Raw genomic sequence first — 16,797 nt, 5'->3', positions numbered from 1 at the left:
CTTTTCGTATTATGGCTTTTATGTTATTGAGGTATTTTCCTCTATCCCTACACTGTGAAGAGTTTTGATCAAGAAAGGATGCTGTACTTTGTCAAGTGCTTTTTCTGCGTGTATTGAGAGGATCATATGGTTCTTGTCCTTTGTTTTGTTAATGTAGTGTATCACATTGATTGATTTGCAGATGTTGAACCACCTTGCAGCCCAGGAATAAATCCCATTTGGTCGTGGTGAATCCTGTTGGCTAGTATCTTGGTGAGAATTTTGGCATCCATGTTCATCAGGAATATTGGTCTCCAATTCTCCTTTTCGGTCGGGTCTTTGTCTGGTTTTGGGATCAAGGTAATGCTGGCCTCATAAAATGACTTTGGAAGTTCTCCTTCCATTTCTATTTTTTGGAACAGCTTCAGAAGAATAGGTATGTATTCTTCTTTAAATGTTTGGTAGAATTCCCCTGGGAAGCCATCTGGCCCTGGGCTCTTGTTTGTTGGGAGATTTTTGATTATTGCTTCAATTTTCTTGCTGGTTTGGGGTCTGTTCAGGTTTCCTATTTCTTCCTGTTTCAGTTTTGGTAGTTTATACATCCCTAGGCATACATCCAGTTCTTCCAGATTGCCTGATTTGTTGGCATATAGTTACTCATAATATGTTCTTATAATTGTTTGTATTTCTTCAGTGTTGGTTGTGATCTCTCCTCTTTCATTCATGATTTTATTTATTTGGGTCCTTTCTCTTTTCTTTTTGATAAGTCTGGCCAGGGGTGTATCAATCTTAATTAATTCTTTAAAAGAACCAGCTCCTAATTTTGTTGATGTGTTCTGCTCTTTTGGTTTCTATTTCATTTGTTTTTGCTCTAATCTTTATTAATTCTCTTCTGTGCTGGGTTTAGGCTTTATTTGCTGTTCTTTCTCCAGCTCCTTTAGGTGTAAGGTTAGGGTGTGTATTTGAGACCTTTCTTGTTTCTTGAGAAAGACTTGTATTGCTATATACTTCCGTCTTAGGACCACCTTTGCTGCATCCCAAAGGTTTTGAACAGTTGTGTTTTCATTTTCATTTGTTTCCATGAATATTTAAAACTCTTCTTTAATGTCCTGGTTGACCCATGCATTCTTTAGTAGGATGTTCTTTAACCTGCATTTGTGGTCCTTCCAAATTTTTTCTTGTGGTTGACTTCAAGTTTCATAGCATTGTGGTTTGAAAATATGAATGGTATGATCTCAGTCTTTTCATACTGGTTCAGGTCTGATTTGTGACCTAGTATGTGATCTATTCTGGAGAATGTTCCATATGCACTCAAAAAGCATATGTATTCTGCTGCTTTAGGATGAAATGCTCTGAATATATTTGTTAAGTCCATCTGATCCAGTGAGTCATTTAAAGCCCTTGTTTCCTTGTTGATCTTCTACGTAGATAATCTGTCCATTGGTGTGAGTGGGTTGTTAACGCCCCCTACAATTTTTGTATTATTATCAATGTGTTTCTTTAATTTTGTTATTAATTGGTTTATATAATTGGCTGCCCCATGTTAGGGGTATAAATATTTATAATTGTTACATCTTGTTGGAGAGACCCTTTAATTATGATATAGTGTCCCTCCTCATCTTTTATTACAGTCTTTGGTTTAAAATCTAATTTGTCTGATATAAAGATTACTACCCCAGCTTTCTTTTGCTGTCCATTAGCATGATAAATGATTTTTCCACACCCTCACTTTCAATCTGGAAGTGTCTTTGGTCTAAAATGAGTCTCTTGCAGCCAGCAGATTGATGGGTCTTGCTTTTTTATCCAAGCTGATACCTGTGTCTTTTGACTGGGGGCATTTAGCCAATTCACATTCAGAATAACTATTGAAAGATATGAATTTAGTGCTATTGTATTACCCGTAAAGTCACTATTTCTGTATATTGTCTCTGTTCCTTTCTGGTCTATGTTACTTTTGAGCTCTCTCTTCGCTTAAAGGATCTCCTTTAATATTTCTTGCAGGGCTGGTTTAGTGATCACATTCTTTTAGTTTGTATGTCCTGGAAGCTTTTTATCTCTCCTTCTATTTTGAATGACATCTTTACTGGATAGAGTATTCTTGGCTACATATTTTTCTCATTTAGCACTCTGAATATATATCATGCCAATCCTTTCTGGCCTGCCAGGTCTCTGTGGATAGGTCTGCTGATAGTCCTTGTAGGTTATGGACCTCTTGTCCCAAGCTGCTTTTAGGATTTTCTCTTTGTCTCTGAGATTTGCAAGTTTCACTATTCTATGTCAAGGTGTTGACCTATTTTTATTGATTTTGAAGGGGGTTCTCTGTGCCTCCTGGACCTGAATGCCTGTTTCCTTCCCCAGTTTAGGGAAGTTCTTTGCTATAATTTGCTCCAATATACCTTCTGCCTGCCCCCCTTTCCACTTCTTGTGGAATCCCAGTTATCCTAATATTGTTTCGCTTTATGGTATCACTTATCTCTTGAATTATCCCCTCGTGATCCAGTAGTTGTTTATCTCTCTTTTTCTCAGCTTCTTTATTCTCCATCATTTTGTCTTCTATATCACTAATTCTTTCTTCTGCCTCACTTATTCTAGCAGTTAGAGCCTCCATTTTTTATTGTATCTTATTAATAGCCTTTTTGTTTCAACTTGATTAGATTTTAGTTCTTTTATTTCTGCAGAAAGGGATTGTCTAGTGTCTTCTATGCTTTTTTTCAAGCCCAGCTAGTATCTTTTTAATCGTTATTCTGATCTCTAGTTCCAACATCTTACTTACATCCATATGGATTAGGTCCCTGGCAGTCAGTACTGCCTCTTGTTCTCTTTTCTGAGGTGAGTTTTTCCAACTTGTCATTCTGTCCAGAGAAGAATAGATGAAGGAGAGAACAGAATATTAAAATGGCAACAATGACCCCAAAGAAATATACATGAAACAAATCAGAAGAGACCTGAAACTGAAAAAAAGATTTAAAAAAAAAAAGAATATAATCACACAAGTGAATAGAACAGAGTAATACACTGGATCCTGTGTGTATTTTGGTCTGTTTGTTAGAAAACTACATCCCAAAATTGTAAAGAAAGAAAAACTTATGTGTGTAGAAAAATAAAATTAAATACATTGGAAGGATAGCATGTAACTGTAAAAATGAAAATTAAAAGACAAAAAAAAAGGGGTATAAACAGGGGAACAGAACAGAGCAGTACATTATATCCTGGGTGTATTTTGTTCTGTTAGAAGAAACTACATCCTAAAATTGTAAAGAAAGAAAAACATATATATATATATATATATACACACACATATATATATACACATATATATACACACAAAAATAAAATTAATTACATCAAAAGGGTAGAATGTAAGTGTAAAGATGGAAATTAAAGAAGACTTTAACAAAAAGAAAAGAGAATATGATCAGACAGGTGAAGAGAACAGAGCAATACACTAGATTCTGGATGTATTTTGGTCTCTTTGTCAGAAGAAACTGCATCCAAAAATTGTAAAGAAAGAAAAACTTATATATACAAAAATAAAATTAAATACAACAAAAGGATAGGATGTAAGTGTAAAAAAGAAAATTAAAAAAGATTTAAAAAAAAGAGTTGATAAAATAAATTGGTTGAAAAAGGAAAGAGAGGGCGCCTAGGGGGCTCAGTCGTTAAGCATCTGCCTTCAGCTCAGGTCATGATCCCAGGGTCCTGGGATCGAGTCCCACATCGGGCTCCCTGCTCAGCGGGAAGCCTGCTTCTCCCTCTTCCACTCCCCCTGCTTGTGTTCCTGCTCTCGCTCTTTCTCTGTCTGTCAAATAAATAAATAAAATCTTAGAGAAAAAAAAAAAGGAAAGAGAAAAAAAATTAAAATTGAAGGACTAAAGAATCATGGGGAAAACCCCATGAATTTTATATAATTTTTTCCCCTAGTGCTGGAGTTTTGCAGTTCTGTGTGATCAGTAAACTTGGTCTTGGCCGGATATTCTTGCTGATCTTCTGAGGGAGGGGCCTGTTGTGCTGAATCTCAGGTGCCTTTGCCCCAGGTGGAATTGCACCACCCTTGCCAGGGGGGCCAGGCTAAGTATGCTGTTCTGGATTCCTCTATGTGGCTTTTGTTCCCTGAAGGCTTTCTGAGCCTCTTTAGGGGATGAGAATGAAAATGGCAGCCTCCCAATCTGCAGCCCCAGAGCTGAAATCTCGGAGCCCCACTCCTCAGTGCATTCTCAGGGAAAAACTGTCAATCACTCCTGTCTTCCTGGTCTCTTTCTGCACTCTGTGTTCACCCAGCCTGTGACCAAGCGTTTCTATCTCAGGCATGGGATCCTGTTTGGAGCCTCCAAACCCAGCAAACTCCTGCCGCGCACACCTGCACCTTTCCTCCCTGGGTGAGGAAGTGGGAGGATCTCATGGTAGTTCTGCTGCTTGCTGGGCCCCTGCTTGGAGAGTGGTCGTGCTAACATGCTGGTTTATGGAATAAACTGAGATCCCACTCCTGGGCTCACTGATTGCCGCTGGCTTTCTTGCTCAGATGCCTGGGGACTCTGCCGCACTCAGGCATCCCCGGTCTTCCTGTGTCCCTGGGGATCCTGAGACCATACTGTCCCACCTAGGATTCTGCCCTGCTTCACCACCTGAGCATCTTTCCGGCAGGGATGTCCCTCACGGGAGCAGAGTTTTTAAAGTTTTGATTTTGTGCTCAGCTGCTATATCACTTTCCAGTGCTGGCTGATGGAGGTTTACCCCCCTTCCCCGTTTATCTATCCATTTATTGCCTCAGATTCACTTCTCTGTACCTCCTACCTTGCAGAAAGTGGTTGCTTTTTTATTTGTAGAGTTGCAGCTATTCTTCGATTTCCCAGTTAAATTCACAGGTGTTCAGAATGATTTGATAGCTACCTAGCTGAATTCCTGGGACCAGAGGAAGCTAAGGTCTCCTACTCCTCCGCCATATTGGACTCATCAAATTCCCTCCCCCACAACGTTTTATTTTGAAAAATTTCAACAATACACTTAAATCCATGAATGGTTAACATTTTGCCCCATTTGGTTTTTCTCTCAAAATATATATATAATTTTCTTTAATGAGCTGAAAGTTGCAACATAATAACACTCGACCCTTTAAAACATCATTATGTATTTCCTAACAAGGACATCCTCCTGCATAACTGTATTACCATTATCACACCCAAGAAATTTAACATTGATATGATAATATTATCTAAAATAGAGTTGCTTGATTTTACCAAAGAAAAATACAGGATGTCCAGGTAAGTTATTCAGATAAATAATACTTTTTTAGTGTATGTATATCTCTTGCAATATTTGGGAGATACACACACACACACACACACACACACACATACATACATACTAAAAAATTATTTGATGTTAATCTGAAATTCCCATTTAACTGGACATTGTGTATTTCATCTCGCAACCCTAAATATGAAGCCCACATTTAAATTTCTTCAGTTGTTCCCTAAATATCCCTTTAACTGTGTGTGTCTCTGTGTGTGTGTGTTTGGATTCACACTTTGCATTGGTTATGTCTCATAAAATTTTGATAGAATGATTGGATGTTTACTTTTTAAAATGTAAACCCCATGTTCAAAAGATTCTTTGGGTGGAAATCAGCTTTTATATACTGTATATAAACTTCAAAACATAAATTTTACTAAACTTAGTGGTTTGGAGTGTATCACCAAATGCATAACAGCCAGGACCCCAAACACTGGTGATATCAGCACAGTTCTTTTTTTTTTTTTTTTTTAAAGATTTATTCATTTATTTATTTGAGAGAGAAAGAGAGAAGGACACCGAGCATGTTGGGGAGGGACAGAGAGAGAGTCCCAAGCAGACTGTGTTGAGTGGAGAGCCTGGTCTCATGACCCTGAGACCATGACCTGAGCCAAAGCCAGGGTTTGGACGCCTAACTGACTGCGCCACCCAGGTGCCCCACAGCACATTTCTTTATTGTACAATTGTTAGTTTAGCCATATTGTTTAAAACAATTTTAATGACATTCTTTTGACACCTGCTTTTCTTATCCTCCCTTCTGATTTAGGTTATTACAGTAAGTCTCCTAAACTTGAGAAGGCTGTCTGACTAGAGAGTTCTAGGAGTTTTACTTTTTGGTTTTTGTTTTGGGGATTCCAGAGATAAGTGATATTATTCATTATATGTGTTTTTCTTTTTTTTTTTTTTAAGTTTATTTATTTTAAGTAATCTCTACACCAATGTGGGGCTTGATCTCACAACCCCAAGATCAACAGTCACAGGGTCTTCCAACTGAGCCAGCCAGGCACCCCAGTATATGTCTTTTTCTGCCAGATTTACTTTACTTAGTATAATGCCCTCAAGGTTCGTCCATGTTGTTACAAATGGCAAGATTTCCTTTTTTTTTATACCTGAATAATATCCCAATGTATATATTTTCTTTATCCATTTTCAATTTTTGGACACTTTTGTTATTTTCATGTCTTGGTTGTGCAGCAATAACATGGGGGTGCAGATATCTTTCTTAGTGTTTTCATTTCCTTTGGATAAATACCCAGAAGTGGAATTACTGGACAACTTTAGGGGTATCTCCAAAAGTGTACAGTGTGACCTTCCCAAAGGGGAGGACATTAAAATTCACTGTGCTATGAAAAAAAAAAGATTGCAGCAGTTCATATTCTTACTAATTTATGAGCCTGCATGTCTCCTTACATTTTTGACAGTACTGTATTCTCTCAGACTTTTAGATTTTTGTCATGGCAGTATTTCATTGTTATTTTAAAACATACCTCTTTTATTGTGAAGGAGAATAAGTATTCTTTCAAATGTTTAAGCCATTTGTATTTGTTTTCTTATCGGTTTATAAAAACTATGCTTACTAAGGAAACAAATTCTTGTCTGTAATATTGCCAGATTTTTTTTCTTGCCTTTTTACTGTTCTTAGCATTTTTTCCCCAAACAGATATGTTTAATTTCATTGCTTTTAATGTTTCTGTCTTTTCCATTATAGCTTTTGGGTTTATGTCTTGCTTACAAGACATTACACTTAATAGATTATAAAAATAAATTCACAGGAACACATTTATAAAGCTGTTGCTGAAAAGGATTACAAGAGAAGTGAAACATTTAATTTGATGGGCATGGTTCCTGGGAAAGTGGTGGGGGTGAGGACTGAGATCCAGAAATTGATAAAAAGTTACATAGGAAGAAGAATCATCTTACTTTGTCGTAGGAGAGAGAGAGGAAAAAATGAGTGCAGATATGGGTGAGATTGCAATTTCTTTTCTTTTTTTTTAAAGACTTTATTTATTTATTTGACAGAGAGAGACACAGCAAGAGAGGGAACACAAGCAGGGGGAGTGGGAGAGGGAGAAGCAGGCTTCCTGCTGAGCAGGGAGCCCAATGCGGGGCTCGATCCCAGGACCCTAGGATCATGACCTGAGCCGAAGGCAGACGCTTAACCATCTGAGCCACCCAGGCGCCCCAACATACAGATTTTTAAATCCCTTGAAATAATTTCAGTAGTTTTTGGTAGACTGAAAATATATTAGGAGAAAATTAGCTTACCTCTCAAAGTGGAAATACTTGGAGTATATATTGTTTAGGTAGATGGTATCTAACATGTTATAGTTATATATTATAGTTACGTAATTAGAAAATATGTGTGTAATATATAGTGTAACATATTTGTTAAAATGTTCTTTCCAAAATATGTTGAGTTTGAGTGGGTAAAACAGAAGATAGAACCAAATGCTATTTTTTTGGACAGCCTTGATTGAGTTCTCTCCATGTCATCTTTTTTCCCCAATCTTTGTTAAATTTTTGCCTCGAACTTCATTTATTTAGCATATATTGATGGTATCATGTGAATAGTACTAGGGTAGACCCGGGACTATTCCTGCAAAATGTGTTGTGAAGAATTATGAATTGCTGTGACACTTCACAGAATACAGAATGTTGTTTTCTTTTTTTTTTTTTTTAAAGATTTTATTTATTTATTTGACAGAGAGAGACACAGCGAGGGAGGGAACACAAGCAGGGGGAGTGGGAGAGGGAGAAGCAGGCTTCCCGCTGAGCAGGGAGCCCGATGTGGGACCCAATCCCAGGACCCTGGGATCATGACCTGAGCTGAAGGCGGACGCTTAACGACTGAGCCACCCAGGCACCCCCAGAATGTTGCTTTCAAAAGATTTCTAATACATAGAATATACTTAGAGATTATGAGGTTGTATGCAAGTTTTCCAATTTGAAGCTGTTCTAAAATTATTTAAGAGCATAATGCTTTTTTCTGACAAGTTGAAAATAGAATAACCAGTGTACAAGAATGGCACATATAAAATTTTAAAACAAAACAAATTAAGAGGTTTTGGCAGGAGTAGAATCTGTTTTCCGTTGAAGTTTAAGAATAGATGGAGAGTTAATGTGCAGAAGAACACAGGGAAGGCATCCAGCTGGCAGAATCAAAGCAAAGAAGATCCTTTTGCCTAAACCATGGGGAAGGTTCTTCTGGAAGGGGTGTGCTGGAGTCAGGGGCTGGGTTCTCAGAGAAAGCCAAGAGGAGCAGGAAAACTAGAGAGGTTTCTGAGGTATGTTGGAGTGAACCCACAGATTAAAAAACAAAAGCATTTTGTATAATCAACACTAGATGATAACATAGCCTTTGAGAATGTTCTCTGCCGAAATCCTGACTGCTCTGGTTTGTGCTAAGTGGCATAACCTTCACTTCTTTCTGCTTTTACCCTGTCTGAATTCTCTCTGCCCTGGCTTACCTTGGCTTTTGCACAGGTGTCTAGAAGCTGTTGCAGAGTTTGAAGATTACTCTTCTAAGTGGAACAAAATTTAGGATGGTTATTAGGGTTGATAATAATATCAGGCAAAGAGAAGTTCCATTTTGTTTCTTCCTTTGGAGCCCTCCATCCTCCTGTTTCCGTCCGGACGTGATTGCTTTCTTTATCTGCTTGTGCCTCTTTGCTTCTAGAGCAACCCTCCATCTTACCAGGGCTTCCTTCTCAGGCTCATCTGTCTTTTCTGGAGTCAAGGTGTTCCTATTTCTGATGGGGAGGTGTTTTTAAGACCCTCTATGGATGGAATGCCAATTTTCCGTTTTTGTACTTGATGGATAGATTGGATGGATTAGATTGGAAATCATTGTCCCTCAAATCTTATTCAAATCTTTATCTGTTGTTTGTGACCTGTTCCCTTGCCCCTTTGTTATCCTCCCGAAAAGCCACCTAGGATGTTTGTAGGGTGTTCTTTATATCCCTGGTATCTGAAATTTCAGGATTGTGACTTGGTATAGGTTTTATTTCCCTTCCTGTGCTGGGTACTTACTCTTTCCTCCCAATCTAGAAATGAAGTCCTTCAGATTTGAGAAAAAATCTTTGCATTCTTTCTTAGATAACTTCCTCCTCTCCTTTTTCTTCTATTTTCTCTTTCTGGAATTCCTTTTTTGTCAGATATTGGACCTCCTGATGAATTAATCCAGTAATTTTCTTATATTTTTCCATGTATTCTTGTTGCTGTTTATTTGTTGTATTTTTTTGAGACAGCTCTTCAAGTTTATCTTCTAATCCTTTTTCTGAAATTGTATTTCTGCTACCATACTTTTTTTTTTTAAGATTTTTTTATTTTGGGGCGCCTGGGTGGCTCATTCGTTAAGCGTCTGCCTTTGGCTCAGGTTATGATCCCAGGGTCCTGGGATCGAGCCCCACATCGGGCTCCCTGCTCAGCAGGAAGCCTGCTTCTCCCTCTCCTACTCCCCCTGCTTGTGTTCCCTCTCTCGCTGTGTCTGTCTCTGTCAAATAAATAAGTAATATCTTAAAAAAAAAAAGATTTTTTTATTTTTAAGTAATCTCTACACTCAACGTGGGGTTTGAACTCATAACCCTGAGATCAAGAGTCACATGCTCTACTGACTGAGCCAGCCAGGTGCCCCCCTGCTAACATATTTTAAATTTCAAAATGTTCTTTTGTTCTTGATGTTCCTTTTTCAAAATTGCATTTTGTTCTTGCTTTACAGTTTTAATAGCTTCTCTTATTTTCCCCAGCATGTTAATTATGTTGATTGCAGTTTTATTTTTAAAAGATTTTCTTTATTTATTTGAGAGAGAGAGTGCATGTGCATGAACAAGGGTGGGAGAGGAGCAGAGGGAGAGGGACAAGCAGACTCTGCACTGATTGTGGAGCCCCACGTGGGCCTCGATCCCAGACCCTGAGATCATGACCTGAGCTGAGATCAAGAGGTGGATGCTTAACCGACTGAACCACCCAGGTGCCCCTGTTTCCTCTGAGTTTTTCTCCCTTCTGTACCCTTGTTCTGGTCTCCAGCTTTCATCTTGAACATTTTCCTTTTCAAGTTTCTATTGATTGTTGTGTGTCAGTTCATTTTAGAATCTTTTCAGATACTAACAAGCCAACTGAAGGCTCTATCCGTAAGAGGCTGGTTGACTGGTGTGCTCTACTGTAAGGTGATCTAATAGGGACCAGTTATTTCTTTAAGAGAAGTCTGCACATAAGTACCTTCAGGTTTTTGTTTGTTTGTTTTCCTTTTTTTCTGGAGACTATTCAGTGTCTCTAGAAAAATTCTTCTGATCTCTTGCTTGCTGGGAATGGTCTAGGCTATTATTGTTTGGGGAGCCCATTTAGGAAAGAGGGGGAAGATTACCTAGTTACTAAATGATGTAGGGGATGCAAACTCAAGTTGTGTCCCTTCAGAGCCCTTGCTCTGGGCTTTATGATTCTTGCCTCCTGCGTTAAAATGTAACTTGGGCTTCATAGCCTTTTACATCAAATATTTTAACTTATTGTGTACAATAGCCCATTTTAGTCCTGTATCTGACAGTTAGGAACACTCTGTATGTGATGATATTTAATTATTTCCGTGTAAGAGATTTATAATTTGTTCTTAATTTGCAGCTTTTTTCAAGGAGCAGACCTCCAAGAGGCCTATATGTTTATGGAGACGTTGGTAAGTATGTTAAAGTAAGTTTCGAGTGGTCTAAACAGGAGGCTCCCAGCTTTCACTCAGGGATATTTCCATTTCCACCCCTCAGTCCATTGCCAGCCAGGGAATAGGATGAGGCAAAGTAAAATGGGGGGGTGGGGAGAGGAGGGCCGTTATCTTAGTTTTCTTTTCTTTTTCTTCTCAGGGTGCGACTGTAGTTTAGGATTGGTTAGCATGGTCGGCTGCACGCATTGCTTAGTGTATAAACTGAGTTCATCTCAGGGAAGGTAATCATTTGTAAATAGGTTATGAGGTAAATAAGAATCTCATTTCTCAAAGCTATTTGACTCAGCTAATACTTAAAAAAAATAAGCTGTTCTTTTTTACTTTTAATTTCCGCTTATATTTTTACTCATAATCTAAACCCTTGTCCTCAATTTAGTTACTATTATCTTTCATTGAGTTATTAGTGGATATTCTTAATGAATGAGTGGTTATGTTTCCTTGGTCTCCCACATCCATATATTGGGTACAGTTTTCTTGGAAACCTTATGAGCTATTGCTTACTTTTTAGATTTTCCTAATCAAAGAATGTCTTGCTTCTTTTCTGACTTCATTCTTGGTGAACTTGTCTGTTTTTTGGCTTCAGTTTCCTTCAAACAAATTCTTCTCTCCTAGTTCTAAACCTCTCCCTATTTACCCACCTTCACCGACGTCATGAAGGTGGCTCTTACTTTATCTGGTCTTATTGCTTATCAATCATTTCTTTTATTGGCTAACTAAAAATGCACATTTACATATAGCAAAATCAGTTTTGCTGCTCAACTGATAAATCTCAGGCTCCCCTATAGCCATAACAAATTTGCATTATGAGGAAGTAGAGGCAAAGTTTCTTATCTTAGTAAGAATTTTAGGACAAGAAAAATAATAGGAGCCAAATAAGTAGTTATAGTGCCTTAAAGATCCAACTGTTCTTTTCTGGGTCCTCCCTCTTATTTGTTTTTGAATGCCTGTTTTACATTTATAGATTTATTTAGCAAGTCTAATAAAAAGAATTGGTGAATTCATAAACAAGTGAGTGAGAGAGCTTGCCCCTTAAGATTCTTTATGTTCTTGGAGCTTACAGATTTGAAAACTGTTAAAGAAGCTCAAGCTGTTCTTTTTCTTAGTTCATTGGCTAATTGGTATTTTTGAGAACAGTGCAGGCTTACTTCTTATTTAGAAAGCAATTTATGCCAGGTGTTTGAGCAGTTTTATGTGTCCACACCTTTGGGTACTGCTAGCAGGTCTCATTCTGTTGTCTCTCATTCTTTGCCTCTTTGGAGAACAGTTACTTTCTATACCTTCACTTTCATGTTTAGTCATTGCTAAAATCAATATCTTTGTTTCTCCTGTTACTTCAACCACTTAACCATACATGGAGATGGTTAGTAAAACCCAACTGTTTCCACTTCTGCAAAAGGACTTAAAAAATAATAATAATACCCCAAACCTATAAAAGTTAATGGATTTTAGTTTGGAAAATACAGCCATATGCTAATAAATTGAAGGGAGGTATGATAAATATAATTCATCTGAGTGCTTGAAAGAGTTAGAGAGGATATGGTAACATCTGTGGTTGTTCACAGAGCTGGGTGTGTGGCAACATTTGGTTAAGAACATCTTTATAATGCAGAGAGGGGAAGAGAAAGGAATTCTACAGTAGGAAGGGAAATGAACATTTTTTATGACTGTACTCAGTTTAGTTTAGAATATTTACAAAACAGGGCACCTGAGTGGCTCAGTCGGTTAAGCGTCTGCCTTCGGCTCAGGTCATGATCCCAGAGTCCTGGATTGAGCCCCACGTTGGGTTCCCTGCTCAGCAGGGAGTCTGCTTCTCCCTCTCCCTCTGCCCCTCCCCTTGCTTATGTGCTCTCTCTCTCTGTCAAATAAATAAATAAAATCTTAAAAAAAATACAAAACAGGTAATAAAAGATAGGTCAGATTCTTATTTTGCATGGAGGGGGGTTGCTATCTGGGAGAATAGCCTCAGAATGCTCTCACAAGCTCTTTTTCGTTACTATTTTCCTTTTTTAGACTTGGGAAACAGGTGTTCAATTTTGAAGAGATTCAATGGGAAAGATGTCTGTTTCATAGCACCCCCTTCTGCTCCTTATTCCTGTACTTGCCCTGGGCTCTGACACGAACACTCCATTCTACTTGTGTTGAGATGATTGACTCAGATGGACCCTCAATCCAGGGAACTCCAGTAGAGTTGATATGTAAACTGGAGACCTTATCATCATGATTCAACCTTGAAATGTTTTCATTAATAAAATGCTTAGCATATCTCATGCAGAAGCCAAATGCTGCAGTAGGAATGTTTTGTGGCTTCATTCTTACCCGTATAGTTGGCTTTCTCCTTTTTTTTTTTTTTTAAATTTTATTTATTTGTCAGAGAGGGGGAGAGAGAGAGCATGTGCACAAGCAGGGCGGGCGGCAGGCAGAGGGAGAAGCAGGCTCCCCGCTGATCAAGGAGCCCGATGCAATGCAGGACTCGATCCCAGGACCCTGGGATCATGACCTGAGCCAAAGGCAGACGCTTAACGGACTGAGCCACCCAGGCTCCCCAGTATAGTTGGCTTTCTTACAACAAGGTTTCAGCTCTTGACTAGCAGGCTGTGGTGGTGATGGCAGGGTTAATGATTCCTCCTGTACATTTGGAGAGGATCAAAGTACATTTTTGTTTATCAGTCCCTTTTCTGCTGCCTCCTGGTTAAATTCTGGGCTTGGGTGATGGAGGACAGCACTTCCAGCTCCTTCAGCAGGGGGCTTGGCTGTGAAAAGGGCAACACTGGGAGGGGGACGCTCAAGTAGTTATTTTTGGCTTCATAACTATATAGGCTTGAAAGTTAGAAGAGTTTTAGCTTTTATAAATTACTCTTCCTCGTAAAAATCTGCTCTTGAGAAAAACACAAGGTTTTATTTAGGATACTATAGAGACCAAAGCAAAATTGTGAAGTAGGTAAAATTTAGTGTTGGTTTCTTCCCCATATTTTTTCAACATCTGTCCTCATTCTTGTGTTCACTTGACAAATTTTATTGAACATTTGCTGTGTGCCAGGCAGTGTGTTGTTTCTGCAGATGTAATGGTGAATAAAAGCAGACACAGCCTTTGCTCACCCAAAGCTTATAGACTCTTGTGATGGCTCTGAAATATTTTTGAACATGACCCACAGTAAAACATATTTTTACATTCTGACCTATGTATGTATGTGTGTGTACATGTGCACACACGCACACACACACCCCTGAAAAATAGTTTTATGAAAGAAAACTTACTCTGACGTGTGATACATTTGGATATTTTCTATTCTGTTCTAGTCTATGAAAAGATAATTCTGGTTGTAGAGGCAGTTTGAAAAACACTGGTCTAGTGTCTCTAATATCCATTACTACATGTTGGTGTGCTAGGGTTTTTTCCTGCTGTTTCATCTTTTTGGGCATTAGGATTTCTCATGCTGGACCTTCCACAGGACACAGCTTTCTCCTCTACTACTTAAACTGGTTGGACTCATATTATCCCAGGATCTGCCTTCTAGCTAAATATCTGAACTACTTCTAAGCTGTTTCTAATCTAAACTATTCTAAACTACTTGCTAAAATTTTAATGGGTTCCATTGGATGAGTAGGTTACCTCACCAGAACATTTGCATTTAAAAAGAGTCTTCTAGGGGTGCCTGGGTGGCTCAGCTTGTTAAGCGTCTGCTTTTGGCTCAGGTCATGATCTCAGTGTCGTGGGATGGAGCCCCACATCAGGCTCCCTGCTTAGTGGGGAGCCTGCTTCTCTCTCTGCCTCTGCCCCTCCCCACTCGTGCTTGCTCTCTCTCTCTCTCAAATAAATAAATAGATTTTAAATTTTAAAAAAATTAAAAAAAAAAATAAAAAGAGCTTCTAAGAGTTAGAATTTCACTGGCACTTGGTATATGAAATAGAACTGTAGTGATCCAGCTGATCACTTGGTGATTTTGGGCAGAGAGATCTTTTAGCATCTCTGAAATTCCACCACACACAGGGCTCTTGCCCACCATACTAAATCTAATGGTGTTTATCATAGCCACATTGAAAGAATTTTACATTTTAGAAAGACCTTTGTTACCTTTTTCCTCCCTTTTTTGGTAGTGTCATGAACTTAACATTTCCCTCATATTCTCCCTAAGCACTGTTTGGTGTTGAGGAAAGTCAAATATTAATAATTTTGGGGGTATATCTACTAGTCTGTGTTAGAAGTAGGAAAAAAAATTAGATGTTGGTAGAAATAAGATAAAGAATGAATACAAAATAAGTAGAGATTTAAGTATATACCATTTTCACACTCTAAAAATTAACATTATTTGTAATTTCATTAAATACTCAGTTACTTAGATTTCTAATTGTCGTAAATGTTTGTTTTCAGTGTGCTATTAATTTTTTTTTAAAGATTTTATTCATTTATTTGAGAGAGAATGAGAAAGAGAGCACATGAAAGGGGAGAGGGTCAGAGGGACAAGCAGGCTCCCTGCCGAGCAGGGAGCCCAATGCAGGACTCGATCCAGGGACTCGAGGATCATGACCTGAGCTGAAGGCAGTCGCTTAACCAACTGAGCCACCCAGGTGCCCAGTGTGCTATTAATTATTAAGTCTTTAGTCTCTTTGTGTGTGTGGGTGTGTGTATGTATGTGTGTGTGTGTGACATCATACCACAGAGATGCATCAGCAAAATTCACACTGTTACACATATATATATATACACATACATATATAAATTAATTTGTCCTGTAGGATTTCCTACAACGTGGGTTTTGCTGATGCATCCCTGTGGTGTAATGGGAGTCTTTCAACTCTGTCTTTTTCAAGATCGTTTCGGCCATTCTATGACCTTTGCATTTCCACATACATTTTAGAATTGGCTGGTTAATTTCTTTTAAAAAAAATCCTCCTGGGATTTTGATTGGGATTACATTCAATCTATATATCAATTTGGAAAGAATTGATAACTTAAAATATTGATGTTTTTGATAAATACTGATTTTTTGATAAAAATTGAGTCTTCCAATCTATGGGCATGGTATGTTTCTTCATTTTTAAAGATCTTTAATTTCTCTCAGTGCTGTTTTATAGGTTGTAATGCAGAGTTCTGCCATATTTTTTGATAAATTTATTCCTATGTATTTTATGTTTTCTGATGCCACTGCAAATGGTATTGTGTTTTAAAATTTTAATTTCCAACTGATCGCTGCTAGTGTATAGAATCAATTGATTTTTTTGGTGACCTTGCTACATTCAGTTATAAACTCTAGTGGTTATTTGATAGATTCTTTAGGAATTTTTATGTATACAATCATGCTGTTGCAAATAAAGAAAATTTTTCCTTTACAATTTGTATGTCTTCTGATTCTTTTTCTTGCCTTATTGCACTAGCTAGGAACTCCGGTATAATGCTGAATAGAAGTAGTGAGAGTGAATGTCCTTGCCTTGTGTGAAATTTTAGGGGAAAAGTGTTCAGTCTTTCACTAATAAGTATGATGTTAATTGTAGGGTATTTTTTTTAATGTATTATTTTTCTTAATGTGGCAAAATATACATAACATAAAATTTACCATTTTAACTACTTTTACTTGTAAAGTTCAGTGGCGGTAAGTACATTGACATTGTTTTGCAACCATCACACCATCCATCTCCAGAACATTTTCATCTTCATTTTTAAAGATCTTTAAATCTTTTGCAGCCATTATACCATCCATCTCCAGAACATTTTTCATCTTCCCAAACTGAAACTCTCTACCTATAAACAATAATTCCCCATTCCATATGCCCCTCCGTCCCAGGCCCTGGCAACCACCATTCGATTTTCTGTCCCTGTAAATTTG

General features: G+C 38.0%; 1 protein-coding gene across 2 annotated transcripts in view; it reads left to right on the top strand.

The window, feature by feature from the left end:
* Positions 1-16,797, top strand: part of AFG1L (AFG1 like ATPase) — a 239,814-nt gene that overhangs the window by 63,755 nt on the left and 159,262 nt on the right. For both annotated transcript variants that reach the window (XM_078054909.1, XM_078054910.1), the window contains exon 4: positions 10,882-10,933. In XM_078054909.1, the coding sequence (XP_077911035.1) occupies positions 10,882-10,933 (52 nt within the window). The remainder of the gene's footprint in view (positions 1-10,881; positions 10,934-16,797) is intronic.

Source organism: Halichoerus grypus, chromosome 9 (assembly GCF_964656455.1).
Source record: "Halichoerus grypus chromosome 9, mHalGry1.hap1.1, whole genome shotgun sequence".
Lineage (NCBI taxonomy): Eukaryota > Metazoa > Chordata > Mammalia > Carnivora > Phocidae > Halichoerus > Halichoerus grypus.
This window is presented reverse-complemented; position numbering and strand designations above follow the sequence as displayed.